Source organism: Lathyrus oleraceus, chromosome 1 (genome assembly GCF_024323335.1).
Source record: "Lathyrus oleraceus cultivar Zhongwan6 chromosome 1, CAAS_Psat_ZW6_1.0, whole genome shotgun sequence".
Classification (NCBI taxonomy): domain Eukaryota; kingdom Viridiplantae; phylum Streptophyta; class Magnoliopsida; order Fabales; family Fabaceae; genus Lathyrus; species Lathyrus oleraceus.
Window position 1 is genome coordinate 80,600,023 of NC_066579.1, and position 22,557 is coordinate 80,622,579.

The 22,557-nt window shown below is 35.6% G+C and overlaps 2 protein-coding genes across 6 annotated transcripts; one reads left to right on the forward strand and one right to left on the reverse strand.

Moving 5' to 3' along the window:
• The first annotated feature begins 4,657 nt into the window (after nt 1-4,657).
• LOC127117140 (uncharacterized) lies at nt 4,658-6,348 on the forward strand. Of its 5 annotated transcripts, none has more exons than XM_051047423.1 (4): nt 4,658-5,444; nt 5,562-5,634; nt 5,722-5,845; nt 6,041-6,348. In XM_051047423.1, exons 1-4 carry the CDS (start codon nt 5,387-5,389, stop codon nt 6,149-6,151), a joined length of 366 nt encoding a protein of 121 aa, XP_050903380.1. In that variant the 5' UTR covers nt 4,658-5,386; the 3' UTR covers nt 6,152-6,348. The 5 variants fall into 5 exon arrangements, 2 of the variants coding, with proteins under 2 accessions (XP_050903380.1, XP_050903381.1); XM_051047424.1 differs by having other exon boundaries at nt 4,661-5,444; nt 5,580-5,634; XR_007801922.1 differs by having other exon boundaries at nt 4,662-5,444; nt 5,580-5,634; nt 5,722-5,880.
• Nucleotides 6,349-17,266: 10,918 nt separating this feature from the next.
• Nucleotides 17,267-18,991, reverse strand: LOC127117181 (uncharacterized). The gene is made up of 2 exons (XM_051047425.1): nt 18,885-18,991; nt 17,267-18,674 (listed from the first exon to the last, which is right to left on the reverse strand). Exon 2 carries the CDS (start codon nt 18,606-18,608, stop codon nt 17,763-17,765), a length of 846 nt encoding a protein of 281 aa, XP_050903382.1. The 5' UTR covers nt 18,609-18,674; nt 18,885-18,991; the 3' UTR covers nt 17,267-17,762.
• Nucleotides 18,992-22,557: the final 3,566 nt, after the last annotated feature.

The following is a 22,557-nucleotide window of genomic DNA, read 5'->3' on the forward strand; positions in this document are numbered from 1 at the left end:
ATGTAACACCCCGATAATAATAAAGTAATTATTTAAAATAAGTTAATAGTATATTTATTAATTTAATTAAATAATTGGAATTATTATTATTATTATTTTTGGGAATTATTGAATTATTATTATTGGGATAATAATATAAATTGGAATATATATAAGTTGGAAATAAGAGAAAGAGTCTCATTTTGGAAAAGAAAATTTTCACGTGAAACAGAGAAGCGATTGAGAAAGTGGAGAAAGGGCAAGAGGAAGAGCTAGAGAGCAAGGGTTGGAGAACGGAAGAGCTTGAAGCTCAAAGTTGCCGGATTAACTCAGATAAGGGGGGTTTATCGTCGTTTAATGGGTATTATGGGTTAGCATGTAATGGGTAGTGATAAACTGTTGAATTGACCCTAATTGGGATTGTTGAATGCTGAAAATTGTGATGGATATGTTGTGTAAAAACTGAAATTGAACCTGTAATTGAGTGTGTTGTAACTTCCCTAACGTATAGCTTTTTACGGAATTGGAATCGGAGGTTCGGAAGTCCTCCAACGGCGGAAAATGCGGAGAATTCTGCATTCTGCTTTGTGTTAGCGCAGGAACTGCTGTTTTGTCTGCGTTAACCGGTTAACCCAGGGTGTTAACCGGTTAACACTGTTGCGAATTGTGAAATTAGTGCTGTTTTGCCTGCGTTAACCGGTTAACCCAGGGCGTTAACCGGTTAACACTGTTGCGTTTTGCCAGAAAGTGGGTTTGTGCTGCGTTAACCGGTTAACCCAGGGCGTTAACCGGTTAACACTGTTGAAAAGTGAGAAAATTGACATTTTAATGTTGTGTACATAATTGACGTTTGGCCTATAGTAGCGTATGATGTGATAGGGATTAATTCCCTCTATTTTGAGCAGTATAGGTATTAGTAGAGTGTGCTAATACTGTGGTTAATTATTTGACATGATATGATGTTTTGATACATGTGTTGATGATGTTTGATGGTATGCATAATGTTGTGAATGTACATGTATGTATGCAATTGTGAATGGACTGTTGTATGGCTTAGAGTGTGAGCATATGTCCATTGTGGATTTTGTTGTTGATGTTGCATTGCTAGATGATTAGCATGCATATTGTGGCCTTTAGGGTGGTAGCTAATTCCCACGGTGAGGAATTAGTGAGTTAGTCATTTTGGACTGTTGTTGATGTTTGCATGCTAGGTGATTAGCGTGCATAGCATGGCCCATTTGGGGTGGTAGCTAATTCCCATGGTGAGGAATTAGTGAGTGAGTCACTAGGTCTCAAATGAGTGGGACTAGTGGGCTTGGTAGCCGTGCCTGGATTTGGACGGTGAGGTGAACTATATGTTCACAAAGAGTCGGTACCGCATGCATGGAGTCTCATTGCATAATTGATATATGGCGTATAATATGAATGGATGTATTTCAGTATTATACGTGTGTTGTGTGTTGTGTGTTGTGTGTTGTGTGTTGTGTTGATGTTGAGTATGATTGAGTTGACATTGTTGTTACTGAATGTGTAATCTGATTTGGGTGATGAAATGTGTTATTTACTTAGCATTACATGATGTTTTATAATGCTTGTTATATCGATTGAGGAACTCACCCTTACAACTATTTTTTCAGGTAACGAGCAATGAGTTGAGTAGAAGCTAATGCTTGGAGTCTAGTGTAGTCTCCTTAGTGGGTCGTGCTCTGATAGATGTAACATCGGGATGGGATGTTTTAACTTGTTTTAAATGTTTTATTGTTGGTTATGAACCATTTTACATGTAATATTTTACATGATTGATGAGATTTCTATCCGCTGCGTTTTATGCAAATGCTTATGTTTTGAATTAATAAAAGAGCATGACCGTTATATTGGTGAATGGTGTGAAGTAACTGTGTGACACCCTTGATTGCATATTACTCTGATTGACACATTGTTATTTTAATTAAATAATTGGGGTATTTTAGAAGGGTGTTACAGTGGACGAATTGTTGCCATGATTGAGAATGAGACGCATTGTATGGAACATGCCATGTTATTATTTGTGTAATGTGGTGAATGAAGTCACCTATGATTGATGAATTTTGTTATGGTTCATGGAACCAATGATTTGTGGAACCGAATTTTGTTATGGTTCGTGGAACCAATGATTATGGAACCGATCATGTATTCATAATGTGTGTTTTTCTGTGGTGGTACACATCTCTTGTGGTATGCTTAGATGAGTAAGCATTGGGATGTGGGACCAATGATTCGAGCCTCAATTGGGTTTGAGCCACAACCATAGCGGACATGGGGGAAAGGTGGACACCTATGTGGGTTAGAGTCCCATACAGTGAAAGATACCCTAGGTGGGTTAGAGTCCCATACGGGTGACGATCACTTGAACTGGGGATTAAGCCTCATAGAGGACCCGATATCCACCGCGAAAGTCGAATCATACGAGCATGCATGAACCGGGCCTGGCTTAGACGTAAGTCCGTTCGGGAATTGATGCGTCGTGATCTGAATAATGATCGTGGTTGAGTTATGAGAACTCAGATGCATGTTGCCATACAATTGCAAGATAGTTTTCCCATCGCTCAAGTCTTCGTTCCCTTGTTGACTTGAGTTGGATATGAGTTGAATATTTATTAGAACCCTGTAGAGCCGAGTGGACCCATAGGATAGGAGAACTCACTGAGATTATTATCTCATCCCATTATTGTTGTTATTTTTCAGGTAATTCTTTACATGTTGGATTTATGAGAAGTTGTTTATGGATGTTTCAAGGGATGTTGTTTATCATGATCTTCCGCTGTGGAGTTGTGTGCAATGAAGATATTGCACATAGTTCTTAGATTTTTATTTTTAGGAATTATTGTATAACATGTTCCATTGATATTTTAGTTTGGACATGTATATATATATTGATGCCATTAGGCACTTATGTTGTGACAGTACCAAAATTTAACACTTGTATGATATTATTCTAGATATATATTATACGGGTTGTTACACACTTCTAAAATCCACTTAAAATAAATGAATCCCTTATTCTGTTATAATGTGCGCATGTCGATGAATGACCTAAATGCATGATCAAATAGGAAAATATATGCAAATGAACAAACCCATAAGCCAAGCGAATTGAATGAGGAGTGTCGCTACGCGAAAAACACAGAGTCGCCATTGGTTTTTATTTATTCCAAAGGAAAGGGAAAATATCGAGAAAACCTCAAAGAATGGTCATTGCAACCACGAACAGGTTCGAAAGTCGGTTATACAATGGGAAGGTATTAGCACCCCTCACATCCATGGTACTCCATGGAAACCATCTATGATGTTTGTGCTTACGTGTGTATTGTTTATCGAATGCTTGCTTGCCAAAGGTTTGCAGAGTGAAGGTAGATTTTAAATTAGTGTGCTCGCCAAGGATTGGGTCCTCGTGCCTACGTATGCCCACTTGTTGAAGTGAGAAATCAGAGCTTTCGTAGTTCGTGGGTTTAAAATGTTTGTTTGTTTTGTTGATTTTATTACCTTGAAGAAGGGTTTTCGAGTGTTTCGCCCTAAGGCTCAAACAAAAGGTTTGAATGCGTTGGATTGTTTTTAGGTTTTGAGAAAGTGTTATTGATTTCGGATTGCACTAAAGACTATGGATAAAGGTGAATACCTCAAACTACCAAGCCAAATGTCTTGTGTTTGAAGCATTCAGAATGAGTGTAGGAAAGCTCCAGTCTCCTCCCTTCTTTATCGCTTAAGGCTCGTGACGTACGATCCTAATCGCCATTTATTGTGTTTTTGAATTTGATTTGGAAAAAGACCGCTTGATGTTGGATCAAGGGTTTGCTTTATTGAATTTGATTTAAGAAAAGACCGCTTGGCGTTGGATCAAGGGTTTGATTATCGATTTTGAGTGGATGAACGTTCTTAATGCCTAAGGATTAATTAATCAAGCAATAAAAGAAAGCAAGTAAAAACATACATCGGAAAGGGGGGTACATGTAAAGTACAAAGGAGTGCGACAATAAAATCATTCAAGTGAAAGTTAATTCTAAAATCTAAACTCTATCTAAACATGAATTAAAACCAAGGTTAACCACATGAGAAATAATAGCTCGCAATGAATACACGACAATCTAGGTCAATTGACTAGTTAGACAATTCTATAGGTCCTAAAACTAGGGGAGCATGCAAAATTGACCTATTTCTAAGTCCAGGGGTGAAATCGTCAATTCACAATTATGATTAATATTGAATTAAATTTCTATTTCATGAAAATCCTAATTAAAATCTAAACCAGATTTAATATTCTAAAAAATCCAAGAGATTATCTAATTAATCTTAATTCTAAAATTATTTAATTCTAATAGTATTTCTAATTGTTTCTAAAAATTTCTAATTCTAAGTAATTAATCCTAAAATTAATCTCTAATAATATTTCTAATTATTTCTAAAATTCTAAGCGAATATCCTAATTAACACCTAATCATGATCCTAAAAAATTCTAATATTCTAAACTAAAATCATTTCCTACTTAATCTCTAAAAAAACCTAATTAGTCATTAATTTGCACTTAGCAACTAACCAACTAAATTAACAACAAAAAAACAAAAAAAAAAGGTTGCAAATGGGCCTGGGATAGGGAGTGTGAGCCCGATAAGAGGTGCAGTCCGGGAAAGATCCGTTTGGACCTTGGAAGGACAAGGGACAAGCCCATGCGCGAAGGGGAGTGCGCTATTGGACTGGGGGGTGTAAACGACTTCGTGTGGGCCTGAGGTGCGGAAATAGTGAATCGATTAAGGAGAAACGCGCTTATTCAAAGAAGCTTCAACGCGTGACTCGTTCTCCTCTTCATCGTCATCGTCGCGCATCACCGTCGTGTTCTCCATAATCATCACTGTGCTCGCATCGCCGTCGCAGTCCTAGAAAGAAGAAGCTGAATCCGATGATGCGCATCCTCTTTCACTTGCGTTCGTTGCCTAGGACGACTCAAGGATTCATATCGCTTTCCACGTTCTGCAATCGCGCCTCGCAAACCTCGACTCACGGTTTCGTATTCGAAGATTCGATTTATGAAAAACAGAGATATGGAAGATGAATAAGAGTGCTTACCGATTTGGACAGCTATCGCGCGTTTTCCCGTTTGATTCCCGATTGATCTCTTCTTCTTCTTCTTCGGTTCGATGCTTTGCGGATTATAGCGGTTCTAAGAGTTGCGAACTGTTGCGAAAAGGATCGGCGTTTGTTCCGTTGCGTCGTTACGGTTGTTGCCGGTGGATTGCGATTTGCAGAACTCTTCACAAGTCCTTCTGTTGCGGTTATGCGGAACCGAGATTACCGTGAGGTTATGAGAGGATGAAGGTGAGAATGGAGAGCTCGAGAGTGAGTGCGTGGGAAGGTGGAGAGAAGAGAAAGATGATGAATGTGGCAATGGAAGAAAGTGAAGAGAGAAAAAGAAAAACCCCTTCTGAACGGTGAAGGTATGAATTTATATTTCCAATCCCTTCTTCTACTTCTTCTGCAACGCACTTCAGTTGGATTGTTACTGTTAGAAGTTTGTTACGATTCAGTTAGCGTGATTTATTTTTTCATTAAAGCTATTAGCTTACTTTCAGTTATATGGAAAAGATGGAATGAGGTTGATGAAATCACTATTAAATTGATACGCAGGTGAATTATAGTTTGTGTTTGTGGTTGAATCTCTTTCTTCATGGCCTATGCGTTGTAGCGTCTAATTTGGATTATTGTCGTTTGCAGCTTGCGTTCGCACTTGGATAAGTTCTTGTTGTGCATTTCGTGTTCTGCAACTGTTGGCTTTGGTTATGGACTGCTGCGTTTCCACGCTCTTGTTTGCACTCCACCTGCTTTTTACTGCGTCATGGTAGCAGCTTTGTCGTTTGGATTTCGTTAGCACTTGTTAGTGAAAAAAAATTCTGCTAGATCACTCTTTGATTTCTGCTAGAATTTAGAAGTTAGTTTTAAAAAAAGAGGAATTTGTTTGCAGGATTTTCATTGTTAGTTTATGTAGGATTTTCATTATTAGTTTATGCAGGATTTTCATTTCTATTTTATGCAGATCTTTATGCCGGCGTATGCTGCGTTTTGGCTTCCACGTTTTGGTAGCAGCAGGTTTGTGAAGCTTGGCTTTTCCACGCTGGCGTTGCCGTTTTACTGTCATGGCTTGTAGCCGTTGGAAGTGTTGTTTGGTTGTGGCTTCAATCTTGCCGTTCGTTTTGTACTGTCGGCTACTGCACCTGCGTTTTATGCTCACTTTCACTGCTAGCTTATACTTGCATTTACATTCCCAATTGTTATGGATTATTCTGTCATGACTTGGATACTAAGTGGACATTTAGTCATAAGAAATGGTGTTGGATTAAATGATTTTATGATATTAAAAATTGGATTGATTATGGACATGATAAAAAATGGTTTAATGGTTTTTGGATCTAAATGGATTAATGAGAGATGGATTAAATGGGACCATTGAAATTGATTAATTTGGAATGGTTTATTAAATGAATAAATTTGGATAATGGTTCTAAAAAAAATTGATATTGAAATGGCTTTTGGATATTGAAAATGGATTGGATTCTTTTGGTTTTGAGAAATTGGTTTGGGCTGTTAGGCTTAACAAAAAATGAATAATGGGCCTCCAAAAAAGATTGGATGAATGGCTTATAGAAAAAAGAAAATTCTAAAAAATTAATTTGAATTATCAAGAATTAATTTGAATCATCAAAGTTGATTTGAGCTTTCAAAATCAATTTGAATTATCGAAAGATTAATTTTGACAAGAAATGACGAGATGATATTCAACATTAATCTAAATTAATTTAAAACTCCAAAATTAGTTTGAAAAAAATGATGAGATGATTATGGACATATATGCTAAAGGGGATTATCAAGTATGGTTCCACGTGACAATCGAAACAAAATCAAATCCAGATTAGAACACATATTATGAACCACACATCATGCAATGGATGAACGACCTTGACTGAAAACGGACCAAGGCCAAAGAAAATGAATGAATGTATGCATGTGTCACTGCATCAAGGCATATGGAATCAAGAATCAAATGAATGAGCCTGAATCCATGAGTAAAGTGAGGTATAAAACCAAGTGGATATCTGGTTAATAAGACGTATGCTAAAACTCAAAGATCAAGGCATGATCATACTTGATCAAATGCCTCAAGATGAGTGATTCACCATGCAAGTGAAAGTGTTCACCAATGGTATACACAGAGGGATTAGGGTTAGATTTCCCAATCCTCTTCAAATTACGGACGAACCAAAATATCCACCAGGTGCAAGCACCAAGCCACGAATTCAAGTCACTTGTCTCCTTGTGTTGAACCATGCTTATTCAAATGAAATGAATGGATGTATGAATGTGCCAATGTTTGGAGTCACCGACCTACATGATCAATGTGAAGGGTGGGGCAAATTTCAGGGTATGACAAAGAGGTAGGGAAAATTTTGGTGTATGAAAAGGACTAAAATGAATCCTTTCAAATTCACTTCCATATTAGTTTTTACTTGTGCTCATTTATTGTCCACTTAATGTCAATAAATAATTCCAATTCCCACTCCAAGTTTTTCATCATTCCAAGATTTCCATCAATCCCCCACTTAAAGTTAAAAGTTGATTTTACAAGTAACATCAACCGTTTCTAAGATTGTGAATAAACAAAGGTGTCTACAACATGAAATTTTACGTAGCAAGTAGGATTCTGATTCAATAAGAGTGACACTATTGTCTTGAACTCCATCTCAGACATCAGATCCACACATTGTTGGTGTAAGCCCTAGACGCCAATACTTTTGGTACTTGTATCGAATTATTTATTAATAAAAGGTTTTTTTTTTCTTTATTATGTTTGTTTAATAAAGTCCATAGAATAGCTAGTCCGTTTAATGTATGAAGTGTGACTTAATCATGAGATCCCACTAAACATAAGGACATTATTCTTAAAATATCCGTAGTCGAGCTTTGTTGTGAAGTGGATAACATTAAAGCATTAAGACTATTATGTATATAGACTGATGATCACATCTCATGGATCATGGATAAGGAGTTATCAAGTCTTAAACATAGGTATGAATATTAAGAGTAATATTTATACTAGATTGACCCGCTATGAGAATACTATATAGAATATTATGCAAAGTGTCATAAGTTATTCTCATGGTGATAGTGGTGTATACCACCCTTCGACCTGAAACCACTATGGACCCTAGATGTAGAGTCGAGTGCCTTATTGCTGATCAAACGTTGTCCGTAACTGGATAACCATAAAGACAGTTGATGGGTACTCCACGAAGCATGCTGAGGGACATGAGTGACCTAGATAGAATTTGCCCATCATGCGTAACATGATAAATGTCTAAGGGCCCAATATTGAACTGGACAAGGATGACACGATCTATGCCTTGTGTTCAATATAGACATAAGGGCAAAGGGGTAATTGTACACATAAGTATTATCACAAAAGAATTTGTCAGATCACATGACATTTTCGTGTCTTTGGTAGCAGTGATGTGTTGCTAGATATCGCTCATTGTTTATTATGTTAAATATGTGATTTAATATAATTACCAATGTCGCGATAACCTATATGGTCCCACACAAAAGAACGGATTGATAAGAGGTAGATTAAATAAGGAACACCGTAAGGTACGATGCACTTAAGTGAATTGTAGAACATCGTAAGGTACGATGCATTTAATTAGAATACGAAATATGGTAAGGTATCACACACTTAAGTGATTTTGGTATATCATAAGATATGGGCCACATACACTTAAGTGGATTTTTTAGCTTGCAACCCACACAAGTGGTTCTATAAATAGAACCCTTATGCAGAAACATTAGATTAGATGAAAATTTCGTTTCTCTCTCTCTCTCTTTCTCTTTCTCTCTCTCTTTCTCTCTCTCTCTCTCTCTCTCTCTCTCTCTCTCTCTCTCTCTCTCTCACACACACACACACACACACACACACACACACACTCACTCATTCAAAGCCTTCATTCATAACAGCTAGCATTGAGATTGAAGGAATCCGTTCGTGTGGAATGAGTAGAGGCATTGTCACCATTCAACGTTCATGATCACTCCTTAGATCTGCATCAAAGGTTTCAATCACCATAAAAGGTAATGATTTCTATCACTGATCATGCTCATTCGTAAGGATCACTAAAGGAGAAAATTTTAAATTCTGCTGCGTTTTGGATCGCCATTCTCCTTCACACATAACCTTTTCTTAAGGTGTATTATAATAGCCTCTGTTTTAATGGTCTTGCACGTGTATCCTGGTTTAGTGAAGGCTCTAGGAATTGTGCCTCGCAACTCTATAGGAACCGACCTAAGTTCGACAATCACATATGTGAGTTTATCAAGAGTACTCCTATAGCCTAGGTACTCCCTCATATAGGGTATAGATCTTATTAAGAGCTTTTATCATCTCATCCTCTTATTACCATTATAATAACGATTCTTAATTTTTGCAATAGTCATGGTACCATCGCAGTGGATCAACACAGTTGACCTAGGTTTTTCGCATAAAGGGATATCAGCTAGCAAGCATCTTAACCAACACGCTTCTTCACTAGTTGTGACTAGTGTTATCATTTTGGACTCCATTGATGACTAAGGAAAGATGGTCTGTTTCTTTGATTTCCAAGATACAACTCCTCTAACTATACTAAATATATAACCACTAGTAGCTTTGAAATCATCCGATAAGGTATTCCAATCTACATCATTGTACCCTTCTAGTACAACAAGAAATTTCTGATAATGTAGGCCGAGATCCATGGTCCTTTTAAGGTACCTCAAGAATCGCTCAATAACTTTCTAGTGCTGGTTACTCTGTCTACTCGTAATCTTGCATAACAATCCTACGACATATGAAATGTTTGGCCAAGTCCAATAGATGGCATACCTAAAACGGCTAATGATGCTCGCATATTCTGTTTGTTTAACTATTTCATCAGTTTTCTTAAATAGTTCCATACTTGGATCGTATGGTGTGCATATAGGTTTACAACCAAAGTATTTATATTTCTTTAAGATCTTCTCCATATAGTGTATTTGATCCAAAGAAAATCCTTGTTCAGATCGCATGATCTTGATACCAAGGATCACGCTTACTTCTCCGAGGTCCTTCATGTCAAATTTGTTACACAACAATTATTTCACATCATTAATGGTCTGAATGTTTGATCCAGATATGAGTAGGTCGTCTACATAGAGACATATGATACTGCATATGCGATTCTCCGATTTGTAATAAACGCATTTGTCACTTTCATTCACTTTATACCCATTCGATATCATAAAGTTATCAAACTTTCCATGCCATTGCTTAAGAGCTTGTTTTAGTCCATACAGAGACTTATCTAACTTACAGACCTTGTTTTCTTGTCCATAGATCACAATCCCTTCTGGTTGTCCATATAGATTTCTTATTCTAAGTCATCATTTAAAAAAGTTGTTTTAACATCCATTTGGTGTACTATTAAGTTATAAATAGCATCTATTAAAATAAATACCCTAATTAATGTAACTCTAGTGACTGGACAAAAGGTGTCGAAGAAATATAAATTTTCTCTTTATCTAAAACCCATGGCTGCGAGGCGAGCCTTGTATTTATCAATAGTTGCATCATGTTTTAGTTTCTTCTTCAAAACCCAGTTACAATCGATTGGTTTGCTTCCAGGAGGCAAGTTTACTAAGTGTCAAGTCTTGTTAGATTCTAGAGATTCTATCTCATCATTAATAACTTCTTGCCATAAATCTGCATACATAAATGACAAAGCTTCTTGAAGATTTATTCGATCTGCTTCTACATTATAAGCCGCATGATCGGGTCGATAGGCTTTAGCAACTCTTACTCTTTTACTTCGTCTAAGTTTTATTTCTACATTATTGACCATTTTTGCTTGGTCAGCAAGTCAGACTATGACACGTTCTTGGAGGACAAACCAAACTCAGTCAAAACTAGGTTAAGACTAGGTTTTGATGAGTGACACGTCATAATTAACTAATTAATTAATATTAACTAATTTCCATGAAATCAATTAATAAATAATTAACTTCAACTATTAAAAATAATTAATTCATAATTAATTAAATTCCACCAATTCGGGTTCCAAAAAAATCAAATCATCTAGACCGGACTGGATCGAGCCGATCCGAGCCGCCCAGACGGCGGAGGCGACACATGTGTCTAGATGGTTTGGTGGTGTATCCTCACTCCTTTCAAAATTTGGCACCCTTAGGGCCTAACCCATTTCCCAAGTTAGAATATATATATACACTACTATATTTGTTTTTCCTCATATGTGGGACTAAAATGAATTCTTTCAAATTCATTATCATATTTGTTCTTACTTATGCTCATTTAGTGTCCATTTTATGTCAATAAATAATTCCAATTCCCACTCCAAGTTTATCATCATTCCAAGATTTCGAACACCCCCCACTTGAATTTAAAGGGTGATTTTAGAAGTAACGTCAAACGTTTCTAAGATTGTGCGTAAATAAAGGTCTCTACGACTTGAATTTTTCTGTAGAAAGTATGATTTTGACTCAACAAGAGTGACACTATTGTCTTGAACTCTATCTCAGATATCAGACCCGCACACAACCTTTTCTTAAGGTGTATTCTAATAGTATGTGCTTTAATGACCCTGCACATGTATCCCGGTTTAGTGAAGGCTCTAGGAATTATGCCTCGCAAAATCGGCCTAAGTTCCACAATCACATAAGTGAGTCTATCAAAAGTACTAATGTAGCCTAGATACTTCCTCATACAGAGTATAGATCTTATTAAGAGCTTCTATCATCTCATCCTCTTATTACTTCAGGATTCATGCTTCACTTGCATGATCATCTCATATTACTCATAACTTGTTACTACCCATTGAACCTATTTCTTGGGATTTCTAGTCATCTAGGTAGGGTTACCATCATGAGTATCTCATTTATTTATAGGCAATAGTCTCATCTTCTTGGATGTATTATGGACTTTCTCTCTAGCTAATCCTTTCATCAAAGGATATGCTAAATTTTCATCAGTGCGTACATAATCCACTCTTATAGCTCCTTTAGAGATATGGTCTCTGATGGTGTTGTGTTTTCTTCTTATTTGACGTCTTTTACCATTATAATAACGGTTCTCAATTTTTACAATAGTTGCGGTACTATCGCAGTGGATCAACACAACTAGCATAAGTTTTTTCCATAAAGGGATCTCAGCTAGCAAGCATCTTAACCAACTTACTTCTTCACTAGCTGTGGCTAGTGCTATCATCTCAAACTCCATTGTGGACTAAGCCAGGATAGTCTGTTTCTTTCTTTGATTTTCAAGATACAACTCCTCCAGTTATAGTAAATATATAGCCATTAGTAGATTTGAAATCATCCGATAAGGTGGTCTAATCTGCATCATTGTACCCTTCTAGTACAGTAAATTTTTTATGATAATGTAGGATGAGATCCATGGTCCTTTTAAAGTACCTCATGACTCGCTCAATAGCTTGCCAATGCTTGTTACTCGGTCTACTCGTAAACCTGCACAACAATCCTACAACATATGCAATGTCGAGTCTAGTGTAATCAGTGGCATACCTAAGATTGCCAATGATGTTCGCATTTTTGTTTTTCTAACACTTTCACCAGTGTTCTTAAACAGTTTCACACTTGGATCATATGGTGTGCATGTAGATTTACAGTCAAAGTATTTATGTTTCTTTAAGATCTTCTCCACATAATGTGATTGATCCAAAGAAATTCGTTGTTTGGATCTTGTGATCTTGATACCAAGGATCACGCTTGCTTCTCCGAGGTCTTTCATGTCAAAGTCGTTGCACAACAATGATTTGTCATCATTAATGGTATGAATATTTGATCCAAATATGAGAAGATTGTCTACATAGATGCTATTCTCAGATTTGTAATAAATACATTTGCCACTTTTATTCACTTTCTACCCATTAGATATCATTAAGTTATCAAAAATTTGATGTCATTCCTTAGGGGCTTATTTTAGTGCATACAAAGACTTGTCTAACTTACAAACCTTGTTTTCTTGTCCATATATCACAAACTCTTCTCGTTGTTCCATATAGATTACTTCCTCTAAGTCACCATTTATAAAGTTGTTTAACATCCATTTGGTGTACTATCAAGTTATAAATAGTAGCTATTGAAATAAGTACCCTAATGGATGTAATTCTAGTGACTAGAGAAAATGTGTCGAAGATATCTATACTTCCTCTTTGTTTAAAACCCTTGGCTACAAGACGAGCCTTATATTTATCAATAGTTCCATCTAGTTTTAGTTTCTTTCTCAAAACTCAACTGATTGGTTTGCAACCAGGATGCAGGTCTACTAAGTGTCAGATCTTTTTAGATTCTAGAGATTTTATCTCATCATTAATACCTTCTTTCCATAAATCTGCATCCAGAGATGACAAGGCTTCTTGAAGATTTATTCGATCGTCTTCTACATTATAAGCCGCATAATCGGGCCCATAATCTTTAGCAACTCTTACTCTTCTACTACGTCGAAGTTCTGTTTCAACATTACTGACCGTTTTTGCTTGGTCAACAAGTCAGACTCTAACTCGTTCTTGGAGGTCAAATCAAACTAAGTCAAAACTAGGTTAAGATTAGGTTTTGATGAGCGACATGTCATAATTAATTAATTTCCACGAAATCAATTAATAAATAACAATGTTTCAAACACACTAGAAGCACTGAAAGTACTTGATTCATGTGGTTGAGCCAGGTGTCCCATACATTGATTTTTTGGCAGATGGTCCTTTTATCCAGGTTTGAATTTTTTTTTATGTTCTAGTAATATTTGGAATTTTCTTTCTATTAAGGCTGCTGCTACACGATCTTTAGCAAGGGGGACTAGTTTTGATTCGATTATTTTTGTAATATACTTGGCTGTTACAGGGGAAATGTGCTGCCACTGTATATTATGATTAGTTATTATATGCTCTAAAATGAGCTTAGAAAAGGCACAATACTATATATATATATATATATATATATATATATATATATATATATATATATATATATATATATATATATATATATATACTTGCAAAATCAGTGTTTCTGGTGTTGAGTTTTAAATTAAGAGGGTTAACTTGTATTATTAATTTATAGGGACCATAAGCATATGAACAAATAAATGGCCACATTCCAAAACGTGGACTAAAGAGAATATGCAACGCTTTCTTAACGTCGCTTAAGTAGATAATGCTATGGCTATGTTAATACCGCTGGTTCAGAACTTATTGCCCTTTAGGTCATGGACTTTAAGTCTATTTTTGCTATCTATCTCACGTAATGATGTTGTTTTTATTGTTGTTATTCTTGTTTCTATCTCTTATCAATGTTGAATGATAAAAGAATATATTGTTATATTTTGGAATAGCTTCCCAATATTGTCAGTAAAAAAACATTATATAATATATTGTTTTCTTCAGTTAACAACATTGATAAATTTATTTCTAATCCTATAAGAATGTTGTTGTTTCACAAAACAAGATCTTGAAAATTTTGTTTTGAATACAATTCTTTCTATTATTATTGTAACACATAAATAAATTGGTGAATGATAAAAAATTGAAAAAAATAAATAATACATGTTATTTCAATTTTTTTTCTTTTCACCATTTTTTTGCAATAGAGCTAATCTATTACATCGGTGGATTTAGACACTGAGGAGAAAAGTCCATATGTTAATTAGTTTTTATATAAAAAAGAAAAACCTTTTACCTTGATTTTTTTTCTCAACCAAAATGAAAAGTAAGTCGGTTTATTGAGTTTCTTTGTCATCCATAAACAAATCTTTATCATCTGTTTATTGAATATCAACGCTCAAGATACTGTCAACACAGAAAAATTGGTCGAAGGTATTTGTTCTTTACACAATTTTTTGTCTTTATAAGTGATAAATTATTTTCCTAATCAAACATTTGTTAATTTTATATCATAAACAAATTAATAGGAAGTTATTGAGAACAAATTCCTGCATTTGTTTTTCACCAAAATGATGATCAAGATGCTTAAGGATTCTTCTTGAAATTTGTACTTCTGGATTTAAAAAAAATGTAAAATTATGAAAATTTGTATTTCAATGGAAATTTAATATCCTTCCTAGATGTCTTGATTTTTTATTTTTCTTCTTTAAGATACTCTCACATGTTTGTTAGCTGGGACGTGATGACATATTTATGGTATATGGTTATTAGGTGGGTTAGGATTTCTTTTGTCCTTCCTAGATGTCTTGGTTTTTTATTTTTCTTCTTTGGAAGGTTTTCTAGGATTAGAGAGGAACTCACTATGGCATTGAGTTGTGTTGTCTATCTTGAAATCGCATAATAATTTTATTTTTCAGGTACGCCTATAATCATATATTTTTTCTAACTATCTTAAGAACCATATTCACTATTTTAACCAATATCAGCTTTAAATTTTTTTATCTGGTTCTATGGGCAGAATACTCTCAGTAGTTTTTATGAGGATTGTGTTATTTGCGGTAGTTCTTGTATTCGTAATGTGACAATGAGACAAAAAACGTAAATTGGTGTGACATGATGCAATTCCACGATGGAATTTAAAATCATCGTGCAAACGATTACATTCAATTTTTTGTTAAATACCTAATTACCCCATTTTTTCCAGGGGTTATTGCAGCAGTTATGCAAATTCTTGGTCATTTATAAAGTTAGTTAGTGGCTTGGCATGAAAGCTTTCTTTAAATAGAAAGAGGCAAATAGGAGTTAGTTAGAGATCCTAAATCAATGAATTCATTCCTAAATTACAGAAGATGAATTCTATTTCAACTGTAACTAACTTTGTACTCGATCATTCAATATAATGAAGCTAATTTACTTGGTTCATATTATAATGCATAAAAATGCAGATAGTAGTGATTAGAAGACATGAAAATGATTATGGAGTGTACAAGTGATTCTGCACGAACTAAAGCATGTGATTGCATCTATCTTATCCATTTGTTTCAGAGTTATAAGATAAGGGTGTGTGTAGCACACAAAATTATTTACCAATATTTTAAAATGCTCTCTAAGATAGGGTATCAAAATTGTTCTCACACAAATATAATATTGTTATCATCAACACTCAAGGTATAGATGCAGAACCAAATCTTGTTATAACAGTTATCATTAACATGACAGGATCTGAATCTGAATCATCTTGCACTATGTTATCTTCCTTTACACCAACCTTTTGCTTTGCCTTTCCAAACTAGCAATCTGAAGCATTGAATCTTTCTCTTGTCTTGGAATTTTTTCTTGTTTTAAAATTTGATAGATCTTCCTTCTCCTTTAGAGAGTTCAGATATTTCTTCAAGCTTCTTCTTCTCTTTGCTATCTAGCGTGCCTTCTCTCTAGTGCTTTCCTTTTCTCAGCTTCCACCTTCTCTTCATTTCATTAGAACCACTATTTCTTGAATGAGCAAACATGACCTGTTCAGAATATTTATATGTCTCTCTTTGATTCAGTCTCAGTTCTATTGCTTCAAGAGATCCTTGCAAATCCTTCATCTACATTGTTTCCAGATTTTTGATTTTCTCAATTCTTATTACTATCATATCATATTGAGGAGTGAGACTTCGAAGTACCTTTTCGACCTTCATTTTCTTTGTCAACGTGTCTCCAAAATTCTTCATTTGGTTGGTTAGTTCTTGAACCCATGTGAAAAAGAAATCTGATATCGATTCGCCCTCTTTCATATGCAGTATTTCATACTGCTTTCTCAAAGACTGAAGGCGTACTTTTTTGACCTTCGCATCTCCACCATATTATTTTTCCAGTATATCCCATGTTACTTTCGAACTTGTAGCATGAGCTATTTTATTAAACACCCTTGCTTCAACGTATTGGTGAATGTAAAATAGGGCATTCTAATCTTTTTTCTTGGATTCTTTGTATGTTGCTTTTGGAGCATCAACCACATTTTCTGCTAGCGGTTGAAACCCCTCTGCTACATACTCGAACACATCTTAAAAATTGAAGATGATTCTCATCTCAATGCACCATTTTTCCCAATTCATACCATCAAGAACTGAAAGATTTGCAGGGAAGTTGTTACCGCATATTCCAACCATAGCTTCAATCACTATTGATTCTGGATTTTATCCGATCTCGTGATACCATATGCTAGTGTTATCATATTTTACGAATGCGGAAGTTAATTAAGAGAAAGACAAAAAGAGTATTGGAGTGGAAGGGAAGAAAAAGAGTAATGAATATTGAATGAGAGAAAATTATATTAGGGAATAAATTACTACAAAACTACAGAAGTAGTTAGTACATATACACATACACATGGAGTAACTAACTAACTAAACTTGAATTAATACACAATACTATGTCTAACGTTGGGCCCATTGCATGGCTTATCTCCCTCTTAGTTTCTCATTATACTTATTCCCAAGTTTGAGTCCCTTACTCACTTGAGGGACTTCCAACCTATCTCTTTGGTTCGATCCAGCAAAATTTTTGGCAGTTATAAATTTACATTCAACAGGGTGTGTGCAACACACAAATTTACATACCAATATTTTAAAATGCTCTCTAATTAACAACTCACTTAGTTACAAATATGACTTATTATTATTGACTACACATGAGTTAGGTATGGTACCCATCTTAATCCGTGGCTAAACTTGCCTTAACCACTTTATTTTACTACTAATATTATTTTCTTTCTTTTCATATTAAAGGACTCCATGACATATTTCACCTTTTATGAAAATGGAAATACTTCCCAAACAAACTACCATTATAATTTCCCTTAACGTTAGAATCATTGGCAACCATACTTTCTGACTTCTGCTTACCATTACCATGTCGTTGTGGAACATAATCGCTGTCTTCACTTTCAGACGTCTGCCAGGATTTATGCCGCATCTGAAGATTTGCACAATGAGGACACAAATTAGGCTTCCATGCTCCATTAAGTCTTTTTAATCGTTCAAACATGTAAAATAATGATGAACTAGGGTGTCTCTGTGGGCCCTCTACAATATATTTCAATCCCAAGTCATCTGATGCTTGAATCTTTACCACCACAGAAAAGCCAATATCCAATTTTGGATTGAAAACATTTCCGTCATCAACAGCTAAATAGTGAAACACAGTGACCATATAGGGATTTGGATCACTTATACTCTTTTTCTTAGACTCTATAACAACAAGACTTCCCCTCCTTCCTTTACCATAGAGAATGTTTGTATATTCTTTTACTTCTCCACATGCATTGATGGTGCTGTTAGAATTAACACCTCGAGTTAAAATGCATACCTCTCCGCAAGCGGCCATTTCAGGAACAGGTATCTCAAGATACCCCTTATCAGTTTTTCTTATTATAATTTCCAAATCAACACTAGTGATATTGGAACCATTGTCTGCATCATGGAGAGATAATGATGCCTCTTTATGACTTCTCTCAAATTTGAGTTCACATGTTGATGACCTATCTACGGTGTATAACATCTTGGTCACTTTGGGAACTTCATCATCACTATCACTGGGAACTTCATCATCACTATCACTGCAATCACGTTTGTTCTCTGTATATGTCATAATCTGTGTAATCGTTGAAGAGACTAGGACCGTTGGGATTATTTCCCATGTCAAATTATATTTTACCTACAACACAAATTCGTTACATAAGAATTAATACCGCATAAATGATCAAGAGTTACATGCAATTGTAAAAGGAATTGTAACAAGATAGCACAAGAAGTAATAAAACACCACTTGCAAGGAAGAAACATTCTAGATCTCACCTCTACATATATATTTTTCATAAGAATAGTTTACGTAATAACAAAAATGGAGACTTGAAGTAGAAGATACCTGATTCGAAGTAGCTTCTAACTCTGCTCTTGTTTGCTTTGCACTCTTAGGTGGTTAATGTCCATATGAAAAAACAGTATAAATACACAGAAAATAGAATCCTTGCAATTAAAAAACGGTATGAAAGAGAATTAAGCATTATTCCAACTCAAATTATAAGACCGCATCTAATTCCTGTTGATCCTATCTTCCATACCACTAACGTTTTGAATGCCCGCTGTCTCTTTCTTGATTGAAATTATTGAGATAAATAACCGAATCTTGGATCGGAATTGGGTTCAAAGTTATTTTCCTTTTATTAGATTATGCTCCACCTTAGACAAAAATAAAATTCTCTTGTATAACAAGATTTTGGTTTTGTTGACATATGTTGGCTCAATTTGCATGAGTTGATTAATTCGCAAAAATCCTCTATCTATCATTCATCTTGTAGAACTTGTATTTAATAATAATAATAATAATAATAATAATAATAATAATAATAATAATAATAATAATAATAATAATAATAATAATAATAATAGGATTTTTTTACCACAATGCCCTTAAATTGAAAGTAAAATCCCAATATACCCCTTTCTGAAAAAAAAAATCCAGAATGCCCAGCTTTTGTCTTTGGATTCGCCCATTCAAAGGACGAGTGGGTGAAGGATGAATCTTGGCTGCATAGACTCGCCCATTGATTGGACGAGTAGATACGTGAATTTTTGCCATGCTTGAACTCGGGCAATGGATGGTCGAGTGAATGCAGTGTTAATTTTTTTAAATAAATTTAATAAAGCTAATGAATTAATATTGTTTTGAAATAATATGTTATTCCAATGACTTTCAATGACCGAGTAATTGTTTGTGTTTGTACTGTCTCGGCCAATGATTGACCGAATATTCAAGTATTAATTTTCTATAAATAGTAGGACTTGTAGAAATGTAACTCAGATCTCAAAATGTTTATTTTGGTAAGAATGTCTGTTTGGGGTCTTGTATTTTATGGACAAGGTGAAAAAACCAGTGTTTGCCTCGATCCGCAATGGAATTTCAGAACACTGATTTTAGCCATCCACATTGGCTTCCAACAGTTGGGCGGGCGTCGTATGAAGGTGAGGAAAATAGAGTATCGTTGTCCATACATAACGTTGACTGATGCAAGCCCCGATGGTACGTACATGTATTACCTGGATCGTATAGAAAATGATGAAGATGTTCAGTGTATATTTTCGGCACATAATGGTGAAGTCAATAGAGGGGTTGAAGGACCACTTGTGTTGGTTGTTGTTGTTGATTAGTTTTTTAATAACCTCTAAGAATTTTAGTTGATGTGATTATACTTTGTAACCAGAAGCCTTTGATTGTCAAATGTATTTCATAATGTTTGTTTTCAGAAGACATTATTGAGACACAATGGTTTATATATAGTACATGCATAGTAGTTAATAATAATAAAACAACATAATCATCTGGAGGATCCTGTAACATTTGGACATTTCCTACGCATGTGTCCTATTTCACGGTAAATTCCACACCTTCTCTTTTCCTTCTCAACGTTGTCCATCTCGGTTCTAATCTGGGTGCTGTTTGGGCGCCCTTTCTTCCTCCTTCTCATAGAGTCGTCGTGACAAAAAGTAAATCCTTCATATTGTGGCCAATTCTCCTCACGGGGAAGTCCTAAGAAACTCTCCTTATAGACCTTGAAGACGTTATGAATTTTGAACACGTATGGTATGTGAATGGAGTAGTCCTGGCGTATACTCGAATATGTTGCGATTACATGGGAGCAAGGTAAGTGAAATGCCTGAAATTTCCCACAATCGCAGTGTTGTTTCCCAAGATCAACTTTGAATGTACCGGTTGGTCGACCATCATTCTGATTAATCTTCTCTTGGACCATGAAATAGAATCTCTCGCGATCAAATTGCATGACGTTATGCGTGTTAGCTTTCATGGCTTCCTCATCCATCCCCTTGTTGTAGTTATCAGTGAAAACCTGCCCAGAGGCTAACATTTTTGTCCATTGATGGCCTCTTTTACCAAATAGTGATCCTAATCGATAGTACGTAGATTTGACCAATGCAGTGATTGGAAGGTTTTGGGTCTCTTTGAGTATTGAGTTCATTGCTTCTGCCAGATTAGTTATTATGTGACCCCAGTGTTGCCCTCCTTCAAATTCCCTTGCCCACTTCTCCCGATGGATGTTGTCTATCCATGATAAAGTGTCATTGTTTGTTCTTCGAATTTCCCCCCGACAGTAGTTAAATTTCGCCTCTATCAACGCATAACCCATGTTAACAACTATTTTGCGCAGTTCTTGTCTTTAATCTCACGCATGAAGTTTTGCGCAATGTGTCTAATGCAATAGACGTGTCATGACGGGTGATACTTCCATCCATTTTCTGGATTGTTATATGAACTCTTTATCGATTCATGCCTATCTGATATTAGACACAAATTTGCTTGGGGAGTAACGTGTATTCTCAAATTCTTAAGAAAGAAACTCCAAGCATCCTTTGTCTCACTTTCAACCAATGTGAACTCTATTGGAAAAACGATCTCGTTCCCATCCTATGCCACAGCCATCAACAAAGTCCCCCTGTACTTTCCGTACAACCATGTTCCATCAACCTGCACAATAGGTTTACAATACACGAAACCACGTATACATGGTCGAAACGCCCCAAAAAGACGATGAAAGATCCTTTGGTCACCCAAGTGTGATCCATCATTTGAAATCACAAGTAAGGATTGCAATTCTATAATAGTACCCAGTAGATATGTTTTTATTACCAGTATCCACTGCGGTAGATCGTTGTAAGATGTCTCCCAATTTCCATACAGCGACTCAATTGCCTTACACTTTGCAATCCATGCCTTTTTGTAGGATATGATATACCTGTATTTTTCAGCAACATGAGTGATGATCACCTTCACCTGAAGAGAAGCGTCGCGATATACAAGCTCCATTATGCTCTTACTAATAATTTATGAACTAAGTTTTGTATGGTCTTGTGACATAGAAGTAGTTGTGCATGTATGAGGCCCACCAGACTTACCAACTCTCCACTTTGAGTTTCTCTTATGCAAAGAAACCCTGCATTTGAAATTGCATGTAGAATTTCTACATTTGATGACATAACGTATATTGTCAGATTTAGTCATAGAATAATTTAGACTACGTTTTATATGCCATTGTTGCAACGCAGAACACGCACTTCCTTATTTTCAAACTCGATACCCTCCTCTATTTCGTCAGCATTGTGAGTTGGTATGAAACTTCCAAAAATGGAGATTGAGCTCTTATATTTTACATGTGAACAGGTGGGTTGTACAAACTTATATTTTGCATGTGAACAGGTGGGTTGTACAAACTAATCGGTTGAGCTCTTAGTGCAATGGTCGGTGTGTCGGTGATATCTTCATTGCTGTCGTCATCGCTAACACCAAATAGATCTTCAAATCGGACATTTTCTTGATCATCCTCACTATTGTCGCCTACCTCTTCATTTGGTATGAAAGGTTCATTATTTTTGAGTCGGTTCTTCGTCAATGGTTTGACTCATTCCATACTGGTGTGACTGTATGGATTGCGTTGGATATGTTTCAAGATTTTCAAGTAGACGAACATATATCTCAATGGTGGGTAACTGAGAAAATGTTATATGACATTGAAACATCGACTTGA